The sequence below is a fragment of the Podarcis gaigeae genome (genome assembly GCF_964106915.1).
Source record: "Podarcis gaigeae genome assembly, chromosome: 11".
Taxonomy (NCBI): Eukaryota; Metazoa; Chordata; class Lepidosauria; order Squamata; family Lacertidae; genus Podarcis; species Podarcis gaigeae.
This window is the reverse complement of record NC_139687.1, coordinates 3,057,144-3,080,543: the sequence shown is the minus strand read 5'-3', so window position 1 is coordinate 3,080,543 and position 23,400 is coordinate 3,057,144. Positions and strand designations below refer to the sequence as shown.

The 23,400-nt window shown below is 43.2% G+C and overlaps 1 protein-coding gene across 2 annotated transcripts in view; it reads right to left on the bottom strand.

The window, feature by feature from the left end:
* Window positions 1-374: 374 nt before the first annotated feature.
* The window catches only part of RORB (RAR related orphan receptor B), a 158,464-nt gene continuing 135,438 nt past the window's right edge, over window positions 375-23,400 (bottom strand). For both annotated transcript variants that reach the window (XM_083702076.1, XM_083702077.1), the window contains exons 5-10: window positions 15,591-15,712; window positions 13,208-13,340; window positions 12,001-12,108; window positions 9,470-9,580; window positions 4,285-4,397; window positions 375-908 (exon numbers count right to left, since the gene is read on the bottom strand). In XM_083702076.1, coding sequence (XP_083558202.1) covers window positions 753-908; window positions 4,285-4,397; window positions 9,470-9,580; window positions 12,001-12,108; window positions 13,208-13,340; window positions 15,591-15,712 — 743 coding nt within the window. In that variant the 3' untranslated portion in view covers window positions 375-752. The remainder of the gene's footprint in view (window positions 909-4,284; window positions 4,398-9,469; window positions 9,581-12,000; window positions 12,109-13,207; window positions 13,341-15,590; window positions 15,713-23,400) is intronic.

Here is a 23,400-nt window from a genome sequence, read left to right as displayed (position 1 = left end):
GGGAAGTCCCTAAAGCTCGTTCATGTAAGCTCAGATGGGGGTATGGGAGGCACAGAGAGACCCCCCATTGCCCAGATTCCCCTAGAATGCTGCATGCACAGGGCCAGGTACACTGGCTGAGGAGAGGGTTGAAACAGAGCTCTTTTAAGCCCCCTGAGATATCCTCCATGCACCCACACGGCATCCAGGCAGGGAAGGCTCATGCCCATATATATATATATACACCTACACACACACACACACCTATTTCCAAGACAGCCACATATTGCCACATGCATTTAACTAGCTAAAAACATAGAAATAGGTAAGCCTAGTTTAGTGGAAATTTCTTAAATTATATTTGAACAATAAACAGCAAGAGTAATACCGCAAAGTACTCCTCTGTTTTCATTTATATCTACAATAAACTTCTATAAACAGTTTGTCTCCCAAAAACAAAGCCCCCAATAAAATAAAATCAAAAATAAAGGTAACACCCAGTGTTCTATATTTGCAAATTTCTGGTAAGTTAAAAATAAACAAAAAACAAAAAGAAGGGGGAAATTAACATAAAGGGAAAAAGAAGAGAAACAAAAACAGGCCCCACTCAGAGGTGCATATTTACATTCTTCAAACTGTAGCGGTGAAAAATAATTCTATTAAGTGCAGGACATTCCTAGTGTTGCAGTAGTGACATATTTAAGAAAGTCTCCATGAAAACAATTCTTTTGTCTGAAGAGTGATGCATTCCATGAAATATTCTAGCTTTGCCTTCACTTGCAGCCAGTGGCAGAGTCTGGATTGAACAGTTCCTTGTATAATGGAGGAAACAGTGTATTCACTATATCGGGATGAGATTGTTTAAATACCTGCAGTTTTTCTCCGTGCAAGTTGCAAAGTGCAGTGATAGTTGGTATCTTGGCTACTAACTATAAGACAGACAAAGAAGCAAATGGAGAGAAAGTTTATTCTTAAAGAAATTGTCTCATGAAATCCTGATTTCTAAACTGATTGGCTTTCCCGCTGCAATTTTCTTCTAAAAGCAGGAGCTGTGCATGAAAATGACACAGAGAGGTGTGTGCATGTGATTTGGGTTGGGGCTTCTGAGTGGAAAGTGGGGTTCTACATCCTCACATTGCTGAAGCTGCTATTTTCTGGCTACCTGAAGGAGCACCACCTGCCCTATAGATTAAAAAGGTAAAGGTACCCCTGCCCGTACGGGCCAGTCTTGACAGACTCTGGGGTTGTGCGCCCATCTCACTTAAGAGGCCAGGGGCCAGCGCTGTCCGGAGACACTTCCGGGTCACGTGGCCAGCGTGACATCGCTGCTCTGGCGAGCCAGAGCCGCACACGGAAACGCCGTTTACCTTCCCTCTGGTAAGCGGTCCCTATTTATCTACTTGCACCCGGAGCTGCTTTCGAACTGCTAGGTTGGCAGGCGCTGGGACCGAGCAGCGGGAGCGCACCCCGCCACAGGGATTCGAACCGCCGACCTTTCGATCGGCAAGTCCTAGGCGCTGAGGCTTTAACCCACAGTGCCACCTGCGTCCTGCCCTATAGATTACCTGGGTCTTAAGATCGACTTCAGAGGGCTTGTTTGATGTGTTAGGCCACTAGGTATCTAAGGACAAGAGTTAATGCCTTTTCAGTGGTGGCATCAGTGGTGGCACTACAGCTCTGGAATATCCTCTATGTGGAGCCAATAGGCTCCATCTCTGGCCAGTTTCTACAGAGAACACTTTTCATTTGACAGATTTGTCATGTTTAAAACTTTACTACTGATGTTTCTCTCCAGTAGCTTTATATGGCTGCTTTTTAGTTTTATTTATACTGGTGTTTTTAATGTGTGGATTTTGCTTTCTGATTTCCTCTTTCTTGTGTTGTGACATTCCTATGAGTGCCCTTGGGGCACAGGAGCAGACTATGAGCAATGGAGGCAAATATATGTAGGCACACATTCTATGCCTGTATATTTTCCTTTCCATGGCTAACAGCAGCTCCATGGGAAAGACTTGGACCATAACATACAGGAAGCAGAAGCCCCTGGTGTGTGTGTATCGCTGGGGTGGCTGGCAGCTGCCCTACTGACACTAGTGTTGCTGGTGCTCATCAAATGATATGGGGTGCGGTAGGGAGGTGGCAAGGTCAGGAACACTGCACACGCTCAGTGGTGGAAGCACCGGCTTGGCTTCCCCATGTTGGGAGAGCAGCTCTGGAGCACTGCGGCCTCCTCATGCTGGCTGGAGGGGAAGCGTTGGAATTCCCTTCGCCGTACCAAAGACCTTATCCAAATCAGCCCAGCTGCTTTATGAGGTTATTTTTCTTTATAAAATAAACCCAAAGCAGCTAATAAAAATAAAAATAAAAATAAAAATAATATTAAGCATGAAACACCATAAAACAGTTCCAGTTACAGTGAAAACAGTTCAGATAACTGCATTCAATTTCACACAATAAAACTAAGAGCAGAATACAGCAATTCATCATGAAGGCGGTGGGACAGGTCTCTGCTGTAAAATTTAATTAGAGCCTAATAAGTTTTTTTTAATAAAATAAATTAATTGTAATACAAATTATCAGAGCATGGGGACTGAAACTGAATTATTTTTCTTTGAGTTTTTATAATGTATCTTGGCTGATGTTTTAAATTGGTGGCTAACATCAGCAAGCTTGACATGCAGTTGCATTGTGCCTATTAGCCTGTGATCAGCAGATCAGCTGGAGCGAAAGGGCATGTATTCTAGCTCCATCAACACAGCTCCAAGTGCACAATGTATTGCTCTACATGCAAATCCCTTCACACACTGGATGCAGCAGATTTTAAATTCTGAGGTAGATTCTAGCATGTGTGTGGAATAGAAGCCATAGCAATGTTTGAAGATCACATGGTGAGTTCTGATATACAGTGGTGCCCCGCAAGACGAATGCCTCGCAAGACGGAAAACTCGCTAGACGAAAGGGTTTTCCGTTTTTTGAGCTGCTTCGCAAGACGAATTTCCCTATGGGCTTGCTTTGCAAGACGAAAACGTCTTGCAAGTTTGTTTCCTTTTTCTTAACACCATTAATACAGTTGCGACTTGAATTTGAGGAGCAACTCATAGAACGCAGTGTACATAGTAGCCTTTTTTGAGATTTTTTAAGACTTTGGTGATTTTTTAAGCTTTTCCAAAACTTCTTTTGCAGCCATTTGGTAAGTTAAGCTTTTAAAACTTTTTTTTTGGGGGGGGGGTTTGGATTTTGTGTTGAGGTGTTTGGAATTCAAGGACTTGGTGTTGGGGAGGGGTTTGCAAGAATCTGGAAGCTTGTGTGTTTTTTTTCTGCATTTTTATGATTTTCTGTGACCATTGGGCCACTCTGCTGTTTTTTTAAAAAAATTCTGGATTTGAATTTCTGTGTGCTGGGTGGCTGGGGGAACAGTTGGGGAGGGGTTTGCAAAAATCTGGAAGCTTGTGTTTTCCCCCCTGCATTTTTATGATTTTCTGTGACCATTGGGCCACTCTGCTGTTTTTTAAAAAAAATTCTGGGTTTGAATTTTGAAATGCTCTTTACAGTATGTGTGACTTTAAAGAGCACTTAATAAACTCTTGTTGTACCAAATTTGGCTTTGTTTGGACTTTTTTTGACCATAGGAACGCATTAATTGATTTTCAATGCATTCCTATGGGATTTTGTGCTTCGCAAGACGAAAAATTCGCTAGACGAAAAAATTCGTGGAACGAATTAATTTCGTCTTGCGAGGCACCACTGTACAAGGAAAATTCCTGGGCAGGAGTGTGAAGAACTATTTTATTCAAACAAGAAATCCTTTGGGGCAGGAACACTGGAATCACTAATAAGGTAAAGGTAAAGTACCCCTGCCCGTACGGGCCAGTCGTGACCGACTCTGGGGTTGCGAGCCCATCTCGCTTAAGAGGCCAGGGGCCAGCGCTGTCCGAAGACACTTCCGGGTCACATGGCCAGTGTGACGAAGCTGCTCTGGCAAGCCAGCACCAGCGCAGCACACGGAAACGCCATTTACCTTCCTGCTATAAAGCGGTACCTATTTATCTACTTGCACTTAAGGGTGCTTTCGAACTGCTAGGTGGGCAGGAGCTGGGACCGAACGACGGGAGCTCACCCCGCCGCGGGGATTCGAACCGCCGACCATACGATCGGCAAGTCCTAGGCGCTGAGGTTTTACCCACAGCGCCACCCGCGTCCCTGTGGAATCACTAATAGCCAATAAAAAGGGGGGGAATTAAAATCAATATTAATTAACTGTACACTTTTTACGTAGGAGTGTCAGTTTGTGTACTGAAGAGCTACCTTTGCCAAAGTCTCATCGTCAAGATGATTCTTCTGGATCACATGTTGAAGTGCAAAATAAATCTTTTCCTGAAGCTTCTGGACTTTCCTTGGTTCCAACAGCCAAGCCCGATCTGGCCAAAAGAAATAAAATAAATTCAAATGAAGGCCTAAACTAAAGCCAGAAAGATGGAAAGATGACTTGTAGCAATAGGTGTTAATAGTGTTGTGGTCCCAGTTGCAGAGCCACCCCTCCTTGTGCAGAAGCTATAGCTAAGGCATAAAGGAACAAACTCAACCAGACTACAATCTGGATTAGAAATGGACACAACTTTATTGATTCCAGATGCAGGTGGACTTTTGCTCAGGCATTGGGTGCATATCCATCCAGCCTCCTGCTAGAGGGCTGAAACTCTGACAGCGTGGTGCCAAGGTTTATGGTGTCCCCAAGAAGCCAAACTACCAAGGTGGCCATTCCCACCTGCCCTGCACTTGGCTTCTGGACAGAGACTTCCACTAAGGCCCCTCTAACAGGGTATCCTGAGTACACACCTGATCTTTGGTCAGGGTGATGCACCAATCCAACTGGGACCTTGATAACTAGGATTCCACCTAGTGGCTTACCTGCCCAAAGTTGCTATGGGGAAAGTTGCTCGTTTTGCTATGGGAAAGGCAAAACCTTGCCTGTTTGCAGGCAAATTTCTTCCTGGCTCCAAATATGGCAACCATTAGTAACCAGAGCAAGGTCAGGTATTACAAGGAGGTAAACATGATTAAAACAAGCAACTACAATGAAAATATGGTAAAACAAGGAATAGTAAAAAAACAAACAAACAAGTGACTTGGAATGCAAAATAAGGTTAAACAAGACACATTACAAAAGCATGACAAGGAGGGAGGGAGGGAGGGAGGGTTTGCTCTTCTGCCAGCTGTGATGAAGGTGCCAGGCTCAGTTGGCTATAAAGCATCCCTGGTGGAATCTGCTTCCCAGTCCATGAGGCTCTGCTCCCTCAGGCACCCAGGATTTGGTGGGCAATCCCATCCTGCAATGTGTCCAGCCATGCCCACGAGTCCTGGCTGCCACGACAGGCCACAACTGCCTTCCACCCAAATAAGGTAAGTGGCCATTGTAACCCCACCATCAGGAGGAAGTGCAATATTTTAGCTCCCCATCTCAAAAGAGCTAAGTTTTTAGTACTTGGTTTTATCTGATATTAGCTTTCACTTTAGGTGCAGGTAGCACTGCATTCCTCTCTACCCTTGCCCTATGGCTTTCCCAGCCCCTGCAAGATGCTCACATATCACAGCTGTACTAGGCAGGTTATGGGGAAAATAGATGTTTTGGAATCTTACCACACAATCTAACAGACCACTGTGTAAGTCTATGATTGGGACACTAATTTGTGAAACTTGAAACCACATAACTTTAAAGGACGTTCCACTGAAAACAAGAATGTTTGTTTCCATTGCAAGCAATGTGGTTTGAACCAATATGCTGAATGTCCTCTCCCAGTTCCTGCTCTGACTGAAGATTGGTGCTTTCTGGTTCTTGGACTAGAAATGGCATCTTTTCTGCTGTAGTTCTGAGCCTCTTATTTTCTCATATGTGGAGATATTTGGCAGTGGCCAGAGCAGTCCTGGTGTAGCTGCTTTCCTGCAATTTTCATTTTTTCTTTTTATTATCCTGTTGATGAATTCCATCAAGATAATGCTGCATTTAACAGGGGCAACAAAATAATACTTCGGTTCTATCCTTGAAATATCAAATAACTGCCAGGAAAACGTCCACAAGTTTAGTAATGGAATTGAATTAAAGTGCAATGGAAACTTTGCTGTACAATATCCAGAGTTATATGGCTATATAGTCCGTATGCCATACCTGTTCTGTATTCAAACATGCACACAGCAGCAGTTGTAACTTGTAAATAATAATAATAATAATAATAATAATAATAATAATAATTTATTATTTGTATCTCGCCCATCTGGCTGGGTTTCCCCAGCCACTCTGGGCGGCTTCCAACAAAGATGAAAAATACATTAAAATGTCGCATATTAAAAACTTCCCTGAACAGGGCTTCCTTCAGTTGTCTTCTGAATGTCCGGTAGTTGTTTATCGCTTTGACATCTGATGGGAGGGCGTTCCACAGGGCGGGCGCCACTACCGAGAAGGCCCTCTGCCTGGTTCCCTGTAACTTGGCCTCTCACAGTGAGGGAACCGCCAGAAGGCCCTCGGAGCTGGACCTCAGTGTCAGGGCAGAATGATGGGGGTGGAGACGCTCCTTCAGATATACTGGACCGAGGCCGTTTAGGGCTTTAAAGGTCAGCACCAACACTTTGAATTGTGGTCGGAAACGTACTGGGAGCCAATGTAGGTCTTTCAAGACCGGTGTTATATGGTTTCGGTGGCCGCTCCCAGTCACCAGTCTAGCTGCCGCATTCTGGATTAGTTATAGTTTCCGGGTCACCTTCAAAGGTAGCCCCACATAGAGCGCATTGCAGTAGTCCAAGCGGGAGATAACCAGAGCATGCACCACTCTGGCGAGACAGTCTGCAGGCAGATAGGGTCTCAGCCTACGTACCAGATGGAGCTGGTAAACAGCTGCCCTGGATACAGATTTGACCTGTGCCTCCATGGACAGCTGTGAGTCCAAAATGATTCCCAGGCTGCGCACCTGGTCCTTCAGGGGCACAGTTACCCCATTCAGGACCAGGGAATCCTCCACACCTGCCCGCCTCCTGTCCCCCAGAAACAGTACTTCTGTCTTGTCAGGATTCAACCTCAATCTGTTAGCCGCCATCCATCCTCCAACCGCCTCCAGACACTCACACAGGACCTTCACCGCCTTCACTGGTTCTGATTTAAAAGAGAGGTAGAGCTGGGTATCATTCGCATACTGATGAACACCCAGCCCAAGCCTCCTGATGATGTCTCCCAGTGGCTGCATGTAAATGTTGAAAAGCATGGGGGAGAGGACAGAACCCTGAGGCACCCCACAAGTGAGAGCCCAGGGGTCTGAACACTCATCCCCCCCACCACTTTCTGAACATGGCCCAGGAGGAAGGAGCGGAACCACTGTATGACAGTGCCCCCAGCTCCCAGCCCCTCAAGACGGTCCAGAAGGATGTTATGGTCGATGGTATCAAACTCCGCTGAGAGATCCAGCAGAACTAGGAAACAGCTCTCACCTTTGTCCCTAGCCCGCTGGAGATCATCAACCAGTGCGACCAAGGCAGTTTCAGTCCCATGATGAGGCCTGAATCCTGACTGGAAGGGATCCAAATGGTCCGCTTCTTCCAGGCGTGCCTGGAGTTGTTCAGCAACCACTCGCTCAATCACCTTGCCCAAGAATGGAAGGTTTGAGACTGGGCAATAATTGGCCATCGTGGCCGCATCTAAAGATGGTTTTTTAAGAAGCGGTTTAATAACCGCCTCTTTCAGCGGGTCTGGGAAGGCTCCCTCATGGAGGGAAGCATTCACCACCCCACGAAGCCCATCGCCCAGTCCTTCCCGGCTAGCTTTTATAAGCCAGGATGGGCAAGGATCAAGGAGACAGGTGGTTGGTTTCACTCGTCCAAGCAGCCTGTCCACATCCTCGGAGGTAACAGATTGGAATTGATCCCACTCAACTTGACTAGACAGGACTCTAGCACTCTCCCGCCCTGGCCCTGCTCCCACAGTGGAGTCTACTTCTTCCCAAATCTGAGCGATTTTATCTGCAAAAAACTTTGCGAAATCATAGCAGGAGATCATGTGGCCCATACTGGCCTGTACCTCTCCTTCTCCACTAATCCTATTTTACAGTTTGGCATGCCTGGCCATTCCACCCTTCAGGTTTAGCTGTGTAAATTGCCACTGCCTGAAACCCCACCTCCTTCCCTACAGAGAGGTTTCTCTTGGTAGTTCCATTGTCCTCAGCATCTTAAAAGTGGTTGGCATTCTCTCTGGCAGTTGTGTAACTCCCTCCCCACAGAGATACATCTGGCATCTTCTTTATGCAGCTTTTGGCAAATACTGAAGATGCTGTTGCAATACAATATACAGTTACTGACTCACACTTGCATGCATGAAAGGGTTAACTTGGGCCCTGAGCTCAAGCTGCCAATGGGTGGAGTTTAGTGGGCTCCCAGCAACTTCTGATCACCCCTTTCCTCTCTCTGCTGTCTTCCTGGATGAAAGGAGTCATGTGGAATGGCTCCCTGACAAAGAAAAATCAAGTGAATGAATCTCTCTAAAATAGATTTTACACCCTGCAGCTTTCCTAAAGCTTGCACGATCCTTTTGTGATGAAACCAAGTTCTTTTCTTTTAAGTCATTTGGATCCTTTTTTCTTCTTTGCTTTTCTGCCTATGGGTGGAGACTTTTTTTGCTGTAACTCCTGAAACTCTGAGTAACCTCTTCAATTATTTTGGAAAACTAAATGTCTGATTTATTCTAGTATTTTCATGCAGATTGTTTGTTTAAAGGTTGATGAGGTGAGATTTAAATCTAACCAAGTTTTAATGTGCCTGGTAGCTATGAGAGAGTAAAAAATCTCTTCCAAGCCTCTTTCTCCAACAGATGTAGCTCTTTATGCTGGCTGTTGGCACCTGAGATGTCTATCTTTTAGGAACCACATCATTTCTGTGATTTCAGGTTGTTTTCAACATTGTGTTTTAATTGTTGTAACCTAACAACAACAACAACCTACACTGGTTGTTCAGCCGCTGCTCTCTTCCATGTGAAAAAGGAAGTGTCACCAGGTTATGTGCTGCTGTGAAGCACTTTAAAAAAACCTGCCACATGAATCAGGATAAACTTACCCACTATGCAGAAGCACTGCAATATAATACACTATGGTAAAGTCCAAGCCATGCAGTAGAACAGTGTGGTCAGTCCCCAGCTAGCATGGCAACAGTTTGGCGTGATAGCACCATCCATCACCATCTGGCCGACCATTGCTCATTCCTGCTCTAGCACATATTTACCCAAGTTTGTTCCTGTAAACTTCAGGGACCATGTAGCCCAGCTTCAATGCTTAACCTCTTCCGTTGTATTTTTTATTGAATTACAGGCAAAATACAAGACAGATCAAACCCATTCAGTAATTTAACGTATGTACTTATGTGAAGAACAACAGTAACCAGCATAGGCTGAAAAGAACTGGAAATAGTGAAGTTTCTATGGGATGCAGGTGGGAAAGTATAATATGTTGAAGATAACTACCTGGTGATATCAGAACAGCAGATGAAAACAAGGCAATTTCCTCCTCAGTCAGCTGCAAGGAACATAAATTCTTTGCAAAGTCAAATGCTTCGTTCACGAGGTCATCAGAACCTGTGTGCAGAAGACAAAGTCAACATAAAATCATATTGTTTCACATGTAATGTTTTCCCAGGAATATTATTGTGATCAAATGCATGCATGTGTCCATAATGAATGGGCATCAGTTCTCTTCCATTTCCCTTACATCCAGGCAGTGAAACAAATATATCATGCAGAAGAACCAGTCAGTTTCCTACACTAACAACACATACATTCTTGGTGCTTAGAGATAGTTATGAGGAAAAGTAGTTTCAATCTTCCCTGAAGAGCTGCTGATTGAGATCAGAACATTAGCATGAGTACATGAGAACTGAGGATATTTTCTCTGGGGTCTGTAAGGGATGTTCAGCAAGCATGGCTTTCACTGCTATCGTACTTCAGTGACAGGACAACAGACCACTTGTCATTTTTCTTATAGCTACTAAAGACAGAGAAGGCCCATTTCTTGTGCAAATGAGAAGCTAACTAAACTATTGCCTTTGGGCGATTTATTTGAGGCCTTATACAACTTGCCTCATATATATCCTAAAGATACAACATTTTGAATCCAGAGTTCCTGTGAGTGAAACTCCAGTCATGGGAAGTTCCTACTGGAAGAAGTTGGTTATATTTTGTTAATTCCTCCTTTCCATCTGCAACCTCTGAAATAACTGCTAAAGAGCATCATACTCTGATGAACATGGTAGGTTGGAGGGGAGGCTTAAGGGGGAACTGGTAAAAATCATCTTTATTCAGTGGGAACCTTAGCGGAATCTCATGCTCTTTCACAAGTTCTTCCATCTATAGAGGTAACTCTGGATCCAACCAGTACCCTTGAATGTGCCAGAAAAAAGCACTGGATCCAACCTCGTGGAAAACTCAAAAAGAGAAAGAACCAACTATTGTGCCGAATGCTACAAAGAAGGCTAGGTATGTTTTCAGTTACTTTTCTAATCTTTCTGTGTAATGAGTTATAGTTTTACAGCAGATTATCAGTTGTTGCCAATTCAATAGTCATAAAAGAACTCCTCCCACAAGCTGGATTGAAACATAACATAACAGAGAACAAAGAACTAAGTGTGATATGAGGTTCCAGTCAAATATATAGTTGTATGTGCTTATTTACTCATTTAAAGCACTTTTACTCCAGTCTTTAAAAGAAGAAGACAAGACTCCAGAGTGGCTGACAAAGTTCAGAGATAAGAAATAATTCCAACTCATTTCCACCGGAGTTTAATGTATAGACTTGTGCCTTGTATTGTGGCTTAAATTTATTTGGCACACTTATGAAGGTACACTTATAAGGAGATGCTAATATGATCCCTTTTCATGAATCAGCTTTACCTTTTGTTCTTGATCACTTCACGATTATTATAATTTTACTCTGATTACTCTCACAGTTTATATTTGAGCATTAATTTTGTTTCTACCATACAATAAAGGAGGCTCACAAAAAGATATAAAGCAGTGAAATACAACAGTACAAATGGGACAGCAGAATATTGGCCCAGTATACCTGAAGGAGAATCACCACCCTCATTGTTCAGTCCAGACACCTCTGAGGGCCTTCTGGTGGTTCCCTCACTGCAAGAAATGAAGTTACAGGGAACCAGACAGAGGACCTTCTCAGCAGTGACACCCTCCTTTCAGATGAACCCCATTCCTTCAGATGTCAAGGAGATAAAGAACTACACAACTTTTAGAAGACAGCTGAATGCAGCCATGTATCAGGAAGTTTTTAATGTTTGACATTTTCTTATGTTTTATATGTGCTGTAAGCCACCCAGAGTGGCTGAGGAAAACCCAGCCAGATGGGTAGGGTACAGTTTATTATTATTATTATTATTATTATTATTATTAGTCAAGGGTGATGCAATTAAGGACTTATCCACACTTACCTTTGCCTCGCTCTTTCCAGGCACAGGCCTGTGCTTTAAAGCTCTGTGTCTGTGCATTTTTTTCTTGCCCTGAGCTTTCCCTGTGAATTCTTGCTCTTTAGTGCTCAATCAGAGTAAACATCAGTTCAGGTTTTCCACCTTCAGTGTACGTTAGCATCATTTTTATACCTTATACAGTAAATAAAAAACTTAAGCGGATCCAAGCCCTGATTTACATTCTTTCTCCTTTGCCCTTTTCCCAAATCTTAATATGGCGTTAATGTTTCTCCCAGCTCTGTTTACCCAAAGGGCTGGAGAAGGAGCATCTAAAATGATGATTACACAATCAGAGGTTCAGATTAACGAGAGTGTTATTAACCTATGACCTCACTTATATGGAAACAAGCAGTGCCTGGGGAATGACAGTGGAATCTAATAGATTCTTTTTATTTCAATATCTTCAATGGTGATGAGTTGATACTCATTTGATAATATATGGCTGCAGGTGCCACCGTTATATACCCAGATCACACCACAATTTTATGGCTTGAGTAAACAATGAAGAAACCACCCTACCCAAAGCCTTGAACATTTGCATCCCTCCATATTTTCCTTCAAACAGAACAGTGTTGTTGAGTGGATTGAAGGCACGGCACATTCTGACTAAAACCACTTCCAAGCAGCCTGGAAAGACAGCAAAAGTTACTGTACAGATATATCACGATGAGATATTTGCATTCAGCCATTTTCTGGAAGCAGAAGGTATTCACAAACAAATTCTTATTCCTGATCTCCACAGCTAGATGCAATGGCTAGTGCAAGCCAGCCTGTAGCTCTTCTTTTGCAATTGTGGGATTTCGGTAATATTCTGTGAAAAAGGCAGTGAATGAGCGCGTGAGCTGCTTCTCCCCTGTCACAGAAGGGAGAAGTCACAGAATAATTTAATCATAACAGTGCTGGCTGAATATGCATGGAAACAGTATTGGACGACTCAATTGTGAGAATGTATTGTGGACCACCAAGCCCTTGCTTTGCCTACTTTTGAAGTTGAGGTTGTCCTGCAAAAGTAAAAAACAGTCCAGCATGCTTTGCTCCAAAAATCCCACCTCTCGCCCATCTCATTAAGAGAAAAAAAACAATTGAATATAATTTTAAACCAACAAAATATATGTAAAATATTGTGTTCTCTAAACACTTTTGTTGCATTTATTTATTTATTTATTTATTTATTTTTGATAGGCATTGGAAGAAAAAAACAGCATTAGAAGATAGCTGCTTGGCTGAAATGATGATAATGCAATTCTGTAGTGAAGTTGATTTTATCAGTCTTTTTTGTCCTTTTTCCAGCTCAACATTATTTGCAGGGCAACCCTATCTATGTCTTTTCAGAAGTAAGTCCCACTGAGTTCAAAGGGCACGAGCATTTTAAAGCTCTCACTTCTACTCAGGTGTAAGGGGGTACAACGGGATATCCTCTGTACATTTAGGTCATAGTCAAATTTTAGGCATTGTTTAACACTTCAGCTTTTTCAGTGACATAGCATGATGTCCCATCTGATACCCTGTTTGAATCCTGAAGCTGATTTATCAATGTTTCTGTAAGCTTTGGTAATTCTGTTCCTCAAATACTGCTGTTAGTAAATTAACTTCCCCAACCTGATCCCCTCCAGACGTTGAGCTACAACTCCCATGAGCCCCAGCCAGCTGTTGTTGTTTAAAACACCTGGAGGGCCCTTGGTCATGAAGGCCAATGGAAACACTGACACCATCCCTGTTTACTCACCTGATTTGAGAAGTAGAATTTGATCATTTTGACAGAGCTCCATGAAGCCTGTTATCCGCTTTGCAAATTCCACCACGTACTGAATGGCATGTGTGATCTGGATTGCACACTGCTGCCATAATGCTTCTCTTGACTTCCAGGAGAAATGTGCGTGCAAAGGAGAGCAGATAGTAATCATAAAGCAAGTTGGTCCTTCAGACATGAAATGAATGTATGCTGTGCAGCCACTTGCTCAATAATATATTGATGACAATTACGCATGCGATAGGCGCAGATCCTATGGTTACTGAAGCCATAGGTGGTATTCAACTAAGCTTTACTTCAAGTAGACCCACTGAAATGTATGACATGACTTAAGTTAGGTTTATTAATTTTAATAGGTCTTCTCAGAAAAACATAGTTGAATACCACCCATTGTGCAGATGCTTTAACCTACTATGATAATTACTAAGTGCATAAATTAAAATAGCAAGAAAAAATAAGTCTATTTAATAGGACTGTTTTGTGGTGTTAAACACAAAAAACATTCATGTAAGTCCAGGGTGCAAATTTCAGGATGTACTCACTGCTGAATGGACCTCCACTGCGGATGGGGCAAATATAATAAATTGATCAGATCCGGCATGTTCCTTGAACTCTATGGTAATTGATCCAGAATCATTACAAAGCAGAGTTTCTAGTAATGCAAGTAGAGTTGCTCCACGAGTAGATGCACAGCTCACAGGTCCAGAAGTGGGTTTTATCTAATCATTAGACTCTGATGCAGCAGTGGAAAACTTCCAGTCCATGAGACAGATTATACCTGGCATGGGTCCTAATTTTCCCCAAATCACACCCACCTGCCCCACACCTGTTGTCATATGTAACATCACATGTGGGGCAGGTAAAAAGATGTGGCTGCAAAGGAACAATTGGAACCCTTCAAGAGCACTCCTGATTGTTACTTAGCAAGCCAGAGATGCTGTGAGTGCCAGTTACCTGATGGGGGCTGACAAGTCAATCCCAATGGGATTTGCTCCACGATGGACTTCTCAGTCAGGAACTCCATAGTGCAACCACTCCCTGCCCAAAGCAGCGTGATGTCAGTGCTGTTCAGCTCATTGGCACTGACAGCATCACTTGCCAAGTAACAACTGGGAGCAAATGAAAATGCTTCACCCCATGTAAACGGCTGCACACACCTGTCAAAGCAGTCTATATGTTGGATCCAGTTTCCCACCCCTGCTCTATGGTAGAGGTGTGCATGTCTCACCTGGTTTCTGGAGAATGTGCTTTTTCCTTCCCATCAGATCAGATCAGACTTTATTCAGATCAGACTTTTCTGCCCAGTGAGCCCCTGAGCTTCCACCGGCAGATCGAGGGACATCTGAGTCCATCAATCTCCTGTATGTTTTATTATCTGAGTGGAGGAGGATCCACACCAACATCTCATAAAAAGGCCCTGACACATGTGGGAACTGCTAATTTTAGGGAACAACACGAATCCACCAATGGGACTCAGTTCCCATGTCTTTTCTGCCATGTTCCCTCACAGAGCTGAAGAGGACAAGGAGCAAAGCCCCAAGAGTGGCTGGTGTAACCTGCTTGAGCAAGGCTTGTTCTAACACACGGAGCATCTTTTTGCTCCAGTGCCTGTTTGTGACTGGGTTCCTTGTGCAGTGCTTGTGGGTGCTCTGGAGTCCTCAGACTCGCCCCTTGGCACCCATTGAGCCAGCCTTCCAGCTGGCTGCTAAAACTTTATTCTAAAAGGAAAAGGGACCCTGCTGCTACTGGGTAAGGGATGTCCTATTCAACAACAACAACAATTTATTATTTATACCCCGCCCATCAGAGAGGGTTGCCCCAACCACTCTGGGCAGCCTCCAACTTATATACAAACATAATAAAAGATTATCATTAAAAAACTTCCCTATCCAGGGCTGCCTTCTGATGTCTTCTAAAGGTTGCATCTCATTGGCTTGGGGAAGGGGGTGTCACATAAACGCCATACCCTCCAACATTTCTCCAGTGAAAATAGGGATGTCCTAAGGAAAAGTGGGACATTCCAGTATCAAATCAGAAACCGGGAAGACTTCTGTAAACCTGGGGCTGTCCCTGGAAAATATGGACACTTGGAGGGTCTGTTATTTTATTTGTTTATTGGATGTGTGTCTTGGTGTTTGCCATAGTGCTCCACTGTATTCCTCCCTAAGACGTTGCTCCTGTTTTAAAATGTCATTTTTCAAAAGTGCTGTCCTCAAGTGTGTTATCCAGCAATTAATTGGCAGAAATAATGCACAGAACAACAGTGATTAGGAATGAGTAATAACAACAATAATAATTTATATGCTGCCCATCTGACAAGAATATAGAAGCCCAATACAGTGAGTTGTGTTTTTGGTACCTTGCTCTGGTATTCTTTGACTTCTTCATATGTGTGGGTTTGCCAGGCCAGCTGGTGTAGTTCCTCTATTGTGTACTGACATGTCTCCAAATGGGACTTAATGATATTCTGTGCAATTCGGTCTAAGAAAGAGGAACAAAAAGGAAGAAACTCTGCTTCACAATCATTATTATTTTAAATATACTTTGTTTTACATTGCTCTAATCATGTTTTCTTTTGCTAAGAAGGCAGGACAGAATTAAATAATAATGTTATCTAGTAATACTAGGATAATAGTAAAGATGAGGATAACGACAGCCAATCCTTTATTGCAGTGACCACTGCCAGGATCACATTTTGGGGAATACTGAATAAACAATTCAGAGTAATGTAGAAGCAGCAATTTATTACTTGCACTTTCTATTAATTTGTCTTTGCAAGGGTCAAATAACATAACCCGATAATCAGCCAACAACAAACACAAATCTTTGGTTGTACATCTTGCTTGAACATCACTCCTGTGGCCATAAGGTGATGGCAAAACAGCAACTAACACTAAGTACATTTGGAATGCAAGTGCTGCAAAACTGAAGTGGAAGAGATTCAAGCCCATATTGGGGAATATAGACTTGTGCAATTAAAGCGGACGGAACTGCTTTATTCCCACCATTCAACAAATCCACTTTAAAAAAGTAACAGACTTTTTTGTGGTCAGGAAAGTAATGGGGAAATGCATTTTTGAAAAAGGTGGAATGAATGAATGGCTTATAAACACCCCAAAAGGAAATCAGGATAAACTCAGGAAGCTTGCTCCTTGCAAATCAATAAGAATGAATGCTCAATAAAAAATTGATATACTCTAACTTCTACAAGCAAAACAGGATGAATGCTCAATATATAGGTTGTCTGCAGGAGCCCTGGAAAACAGAGAATGAGACATTCTGCAATATAGTACAATAGCTATATTCTACCATATTGTACAACTCTTGAAAAAGCCAGTAAGACACAACAAGGATACTCAATATGAGCTGAGCTGCTTCTCTGCTCAAAATGGCACTTGTTTTGCCACTTTGAGCAAAAAAGCAGCTCAGCTCAGCTCATGGATCTGGAAGTATGCATTATTTAATTAATCCATTTATTTAAAATATTCATGATCCAAATATGCATAGTAGTATAAAAGAGAAATAAATAAAAATTATTAATACCAAGTACAACATGTGTATGGAGAAGCAGCAAAAACTATACGGCACAATGAAGCACAATAAACATTAAAAATTCCATGACAAATAAAGGGTGACTTGGCTTAGGACTGAAAAGATATTAATTATGGCACCAAAGATCAGCTTGTATAACATACTTCCACTAAAGAAGGCACTCAGAGAAGAACCTCAAATGAAGACTTTTAAGACATGGGCAGACTGTTATGGGAAGAGTTGTTCCATTAGGCATTTGGGTCCCAAGCCATTTATGAATTCAATGGTAGGTTCCAGCTCCTGGATTTGGCTTTGAGGTGAACAGGCAGACAATGCAGTTCGTCCAATAAATTGTGTAATCCAAATCCACTTGGCTAAACCAGCCAGACTTTTGTAAGCCAAGTTCTACTTCAAGTCATCTTCAGGGACAACACCACTTGCGTGTCAAGGTCCCCAAAATACTCCCCCCCCCAAAAAAAATAACACACATCACATAGAATTTTTGTTTAAGGTCTTTGACATAATTTTGGCCACAACTTTATTAACACACATGGATGTGAGTGGTTGCTTAGGCATTGGTTAGGACTATCTGTCCCCCTGCTTGGGGACAGAACTGACTTCTGGATTCCAGCAAAAGTCAGTAAGGGGAAACGATATTGGGGAGAAACTGGAGCTGTGCCACAGGCCCTCACCTTCTCCCCGCATGCTCCCAGGGGCTTACGCGGGCCAAACTCAATTCCAGGGATTTGGATGAAAGCATGGCAAGCCCCTGAATTCCTTTAACGGAATTCCCTTGCAGCAGCAGCATTGGAGGGGCAGGCACAGCCAATCTTGACTCCTTCTCCAACCAATTTTAAACCAATGCCTAACCGCAACCTTACAAGTTGTGACGATTTGCTGCGCAGTAGGCAAAAACCAAATGGCACCAGCCAATCAGCCAAATGGACAAAATTCCTACCAGGCCCCTGCCCCAATGGCAGACGACCCCATGACAGGCATAGCAAGGTCAACTCACAAGACCTAAAATAAGGGAGGGAGGGCGGGTGATTCAGTGCATGCAGCAAAAGAGAAAGCTGAACGCTGTGTGCACTGCTTAAAAAACCTCTGTCCCCCCAAATTAGCAACATCAAAATTACCCCAGCAACTCAAACTACCAATCCCTGTCAGAGACCAACCATCCCAACCCGCCTGGCAATAGAGGGGTGGCTTGGCTGGCCCCGACCGCAACACGGGCTCTCTTTTAATGAGAACACGCCATACAAGACAGTACAGAAATCCAGCTGGGAGGTCCCCAGAGCAGGGATCACTGTCCCAGGCAATCCATGTAGATGGCAAGAGGCACTCAGTGCCACTGAGGACACCTGGGCCGCCAAGGCCCAGCCCCCTGTATAGGCAGGTTTGTGTCCCATAAAGACTGTAAGATATAGATACATATTTTAGGATCTGTGGTCACTGTGAGACCAAGTACCATTCTAGTTTCACCCAATGCACCCTGCGAAGTGATCCCAGTCACTTCACAAGCTTCTGGTAAAAGGACAGATTTCCCTATGGCAGCAATGTAGGCACAGGTTCACATTCACAGTGCGCATATGCACTCCTTGCTACACATGCAGCCAATCTCAAATGGATCTGCATTGATAGTATTTTTTAAATTAAAAAAAATCTCAATTTTTGGTAACGGGGCAAGATGTTGAAATTCCAATCAAACCTCCAAAATCCTGGCCATTGAGCCACTGCATACAAACAGCTTTCCAAGCAATAACAGAAATCATGCGGAGAATCCCAAGCGACCTCCACAAAGTAGCCAAAACCACTTAGCAACCCCCTTGCACTATTATTGATCGGCATAGCTAATATTTAAACCTTTGAAGCACTGCTCCTCTTAAACTATTTTGTCTCATAAATGTTAGTTATCTTGAAATAAGTTGGTTCAGCAGCTTTTGAAGTTAAAGCCCTCTGCCGCTCCACATCATGTGCCCCTTGTTCCTCAGGATGATGGCAAACCTCCCTCTAGGTGTGCAAAGCCTTAGGGTGGGCAGCAGAAGCAGCCGCTGCCAGCCAGGCTGTGTGTGCTGGCATCTGAAAACAAGCCAGGTGCAAAGGCAGCCTTGAGATTCTTGTGCCGCAGGCCAGCGGAGCTGGAATGTATCAAAGAAAGGCTGTGCTTGGACTCAGGGGACCCGAGTCTGACAGCTCATTCTGTGGGCTGATTAGAGTTACATAAGCATCGGAGGCTGCTTGCTTGCTTAGTTGGCATTGATGAAAGAGAGAAAGGGATTAGTCTTCGAATGGAAGACAGTGGGCTGAAAGGTCTTTTGAAAAAGCCACAAAAAAGCTAGAGATGAAGAGTCCAAGTTAATGTGAGCTTTTTCATAGACTAGCCAACAACAGAACACATGCCAGTTAAAGTGGGTGGGCGGGTAAGAGGAGCAGAGATCTGTTTTTACCCAGACACTTCAGAATGAATGCAACTTTCTCTCACGTCAAGAGGCCTGGTGCCTCAACCAATAAAGTCTCCATGATCCATATTTCCTGCTATTCAGAATCCCCACGTTATGTTGGCCATGGAGCATACTCACCACAAAACTTCTTGTTCACTGATTAGAATTACTTTCTTTATGTAGAACTACAGCAGGTAACACTCAAATTATTTTCTTCAGATCATTTGGATGAGTCTTCACTATCAAATTATTATTTTCCCTTTCCTTCTTGGAGAAGAGTAACCCTTTCCCAAACAGAGTTAGTGAGGAGAAATGGAAATGCTGAGAAAGGAAAAAGGAAACGTCTCTTCCAGTGCTGCAGAGGCAAAGTGGACAAGGAGTGTGGAGTGGGATCTTAAAGATCATCCAGTCCGCTGCCTCTTGATGGGGCACTCCCTGCCCCAGTGAGCCCAAAATATGGGATTTGGTGGGGCAAGCTCATCCCGGTTAAGTACGGGAACACCTATCTCTTCATCAAGCAGAACATCAGGCATCTACAGTTTCCTGCATTTTTCATGTGTGATCAAACTTAACCAGTATGTCTCTGTCCTTATTTCTCTCCCTCTCCCACCACAATCCTCTCGAATTTTATTCTATTGCTCTCGTACACTAGTTGTTTCATTTTGCATTAATTTCATCTCATGGGTCACAGTGCTAATATCAGAAATTATGGATGAATCTACACTTAAGGTTTTTAATGTTCAGGAAGGGTTAAGGAATGGTTTGGATAACATACAGTATATGGACACATAACGTCTTACTTTTAACATTCATAATGTGTTATTAAAATGTGACACAAGAGGGTGGCGCAGTGCAACCAGGAGTAGGGAGACTCGATGGCCCTTGTGGTCTCTTCCAACTCTATGATTCTATGAGACAGCATTTTGGTGAAAAAAACAAAGATAATAAATGCTTTATTTTACAAGTGACATTTTAGAACAATATATCTAATATGGTTCTAATAACATTAAATAGGTCAGTGTAGATCCAGCCTATGTTGCCATTGGGGGAAGAAAGGGATTTTACATTATATTCAGCAGAGAAACAATCTATGACTCTCCTTTGTGGCATTCAGTAAAAAGTGACCTGGGTTCACATTTTTCATAGCTTAGCCCAGGACCAATTCTTGCATTTCAATTTTTATCCAAAATCATACCCATGAAATATAAAGTGCCAAGGATTTATAGTATACCTGTATCTACTCATAAGGGCCGTGGGTGGCGCTGTGGTCTAACCCACAAAGCCTAGGGCTTGCCGATCAGAAGGTCGGCGGTTCGAATCCCCGCGATGGGGTGAGCTCCCATTGCTCGGTCCCTGCTCCTGCCAACCTAGCAGTTTGAAAGCACGTCAAAGTGCAAGTAGATAAATAGGTACCGCTCTGGCAGGAAGGTAAACAGTGTTTCTGTGCACTGCTTTGGTTCGCCAGTGGCTTAGTCATGCTGGCCACATTACCTGGAAGCTGTACGCCGGCTCCCTCGGCCAATAAAGCAAGATGAGCGCCGCAACCCCAGAGTCGTTCGTGACTGGACCTAATGGTTAGAGGTCCCTAATGGCTGCGAGATCACATTCATCCGGTACTATACCAGATGCACTGGCTCCCGGTGGAGTACAGGATCAGGTTCAAGGTGCTGGTTTTAACCTTTAAAGCCCTATAGGGCCTAGGACCCTCATACCTACGGGACCGCCTCTCCTGGTATGCCCCACAGAGAAACCTACGGTCTGCAAATAATAACATCCTCAAGGTCCCAGGCCTCAGAGAGGTCAGGCTGGCCTCAACTAGAGCCAGGGCCTTTTCGGCTGCGGCTCCAATCTGGTGGAACGCTCTGTCACAAGAGACTAGGGCCCTGCGGGACCTGACATCTTTCTGCAGGGCCTGCAAGACAGAGTTGTTCCACCAGGCCTTTGGTTAGGGCTCAGCCTGACTCCCTCCTCTGGCAACCTGCACAGAATTTTGCTTAATCGGTTGCCATCAATTTGATTTTAATTAATTTTTATAATGAAATATTTTTAGAATGTGTGATTATTTGACTGTTTGATTATTTGATTGTTAGCCGCCCTGAGCCCGGCTTCGGCTGGGGAGGGTGGGATATAAATAATTTTTTTTATTATGATTATTATTATTTACCCTTTGTGTGTCGAATCAATAAATGGCAACATTAATTTCTTCCCAACAACAAGGGAAGCCCCAATCGCATCAGTGGCCAACAATCAGTTAGCCCGCCCCCAACTTTGGAGTGTCCTGGCGCCCCCACCGCAACACGTGCTCTCCATGAAGGAGAACACACTTTACTTTATCTACTCATAAGTCTGGCCTATCTATATGCTATACAGGCAATGCTTAAAATGGGCTAGAGTGATGCCTTATTTTAGTCGCTGCACTAATGTACCCTGACTGGGTATTGTGTCCTAGACCTGGACCTGTTTTAATTCTTTTTATTACCTTTTTAACTTAATGTGCCGAGCCTATTTTGGGGCCATTATATGCTTTATATACATCCGCATTTTAGATTCCCGGCACCGGCAACTAAATCTTTACATTATTGTCTTAGGGTAATTTAAATGTCATAACGCCAGTAATATCGCTTTGAATCTTGTTTGGTTGCTTGTCTCTAGCATTTTATTTTTTGTCTTATCCTGCTATGGCCGTATGCTAATGCAATAAAGGAATGGAGATTACTATCATTCTGGGTGGCTTTCAACATCTATTAAGACATGTACAGAGTCAACAAGTGCTTCTGCATTGTGTGGAAATGTCCTAAGTCAGTGACAGCATGGTCAGTTCACACATGATGTGGAAGTACATATTGACAGTTCTCCATATCATGACCACACCAGGTATAAATGGAAGCTATTTCAATTGTTCTCGGCTCAACATGCTTCAGACTTAGGTTGCTGGATTGCTATTTGAATTGCAGGTAGACGTGGTATACATTCTCCCAGTGTTACAATCTGTGCCATGGAAGTGACTCCTAGATGATTGAAAAGTGACCCTCCACCCGCTTTGAGTTCCATAGGGATTATATAATGCAATGATGCCGGAAAATGACAGTGTGTGGCGCAGAGTGCTCATGTCAAAACTGGAGTTATATAGTACACAGCTTTCAAAATAGCAACTGACCTTTTCTATTTCTGATTTCAGTAGATTCTCTTCCTGACACCATAGTCCCTTATTTTTAGACTACAGCAGACTTTTCTGCAGAAGTGTATCTTCAAAGGTTACTTATAGCTAAGATGTGAGTTTCACTGAAGGCTTAAATAAAATATCAACAACATGGACATGTACAGAAAAGGAGCATTATCACTTAGATCTTAAGATGCTGTTAAAAATGATAGTTATTTACTTTAGTAAGAAAGCATCAATTTATTATATACTGGATTTACACTTCATGCTACAGCCCATATTTTATTTCTGTTTCTTAAATCTTATTGGCTTTGTGAAGTACCAGCTGCTCATACTTCTCAACTTCATCTCTATAACTCTCTTGGAAAGTGTGAAGGCTTTTTGCCAAAGATAGGTTGCCTCCTGCAAGCCCAAGAAATAAACTGATATGCTTTTCTCTGTGAGTGTTAAATATCATTTGCCTAAAACCATGAAATTTGGAGCCCAATTCAGAGTTGGGGAATGGGCATGATCACACAGATACAGGCTCAAACAACATTTTACATTGAGATCATTATTTTACCTCAGAGTAAAAAAATCACCCAGGTTTTAAGATTGGTCAGAAGAAGAATGAATGGACAGAGGCTACAAAACCTTTTTCTCTCTGCTGGTTATTTTTCAGCTCATAATCATTCCAAACTGTGTTTTTACGTACTGGGAGGTGAAAAAATGGGGATGAAGATGAAGAAACATTGTGGGGGAGTGTTTACGAGTTGGAAAAGGACCAGAGAGAAAAGGGTTAAGCAACTTCTGGCTCATTAGACTCCAGACTGATTATTGCCTTAAAAATTCTCTCCATCTGAAAATGACCAGAGGGGAAAGGATTAAGCTGCCTCTTTCCCTCTTCCCTCTCTCTGCCCCTACTAGCAGCCTGCCTAGACTGACCTGGGGTCCTGTGCTGCTCAGACTGTTCATAGGAACAGCGCCTTCTTCTCAGAGATGCCTTGTGCCAGAAGTAGGATGCCAAACAAATGAGGCCTATAGATGGGACTTGTTAT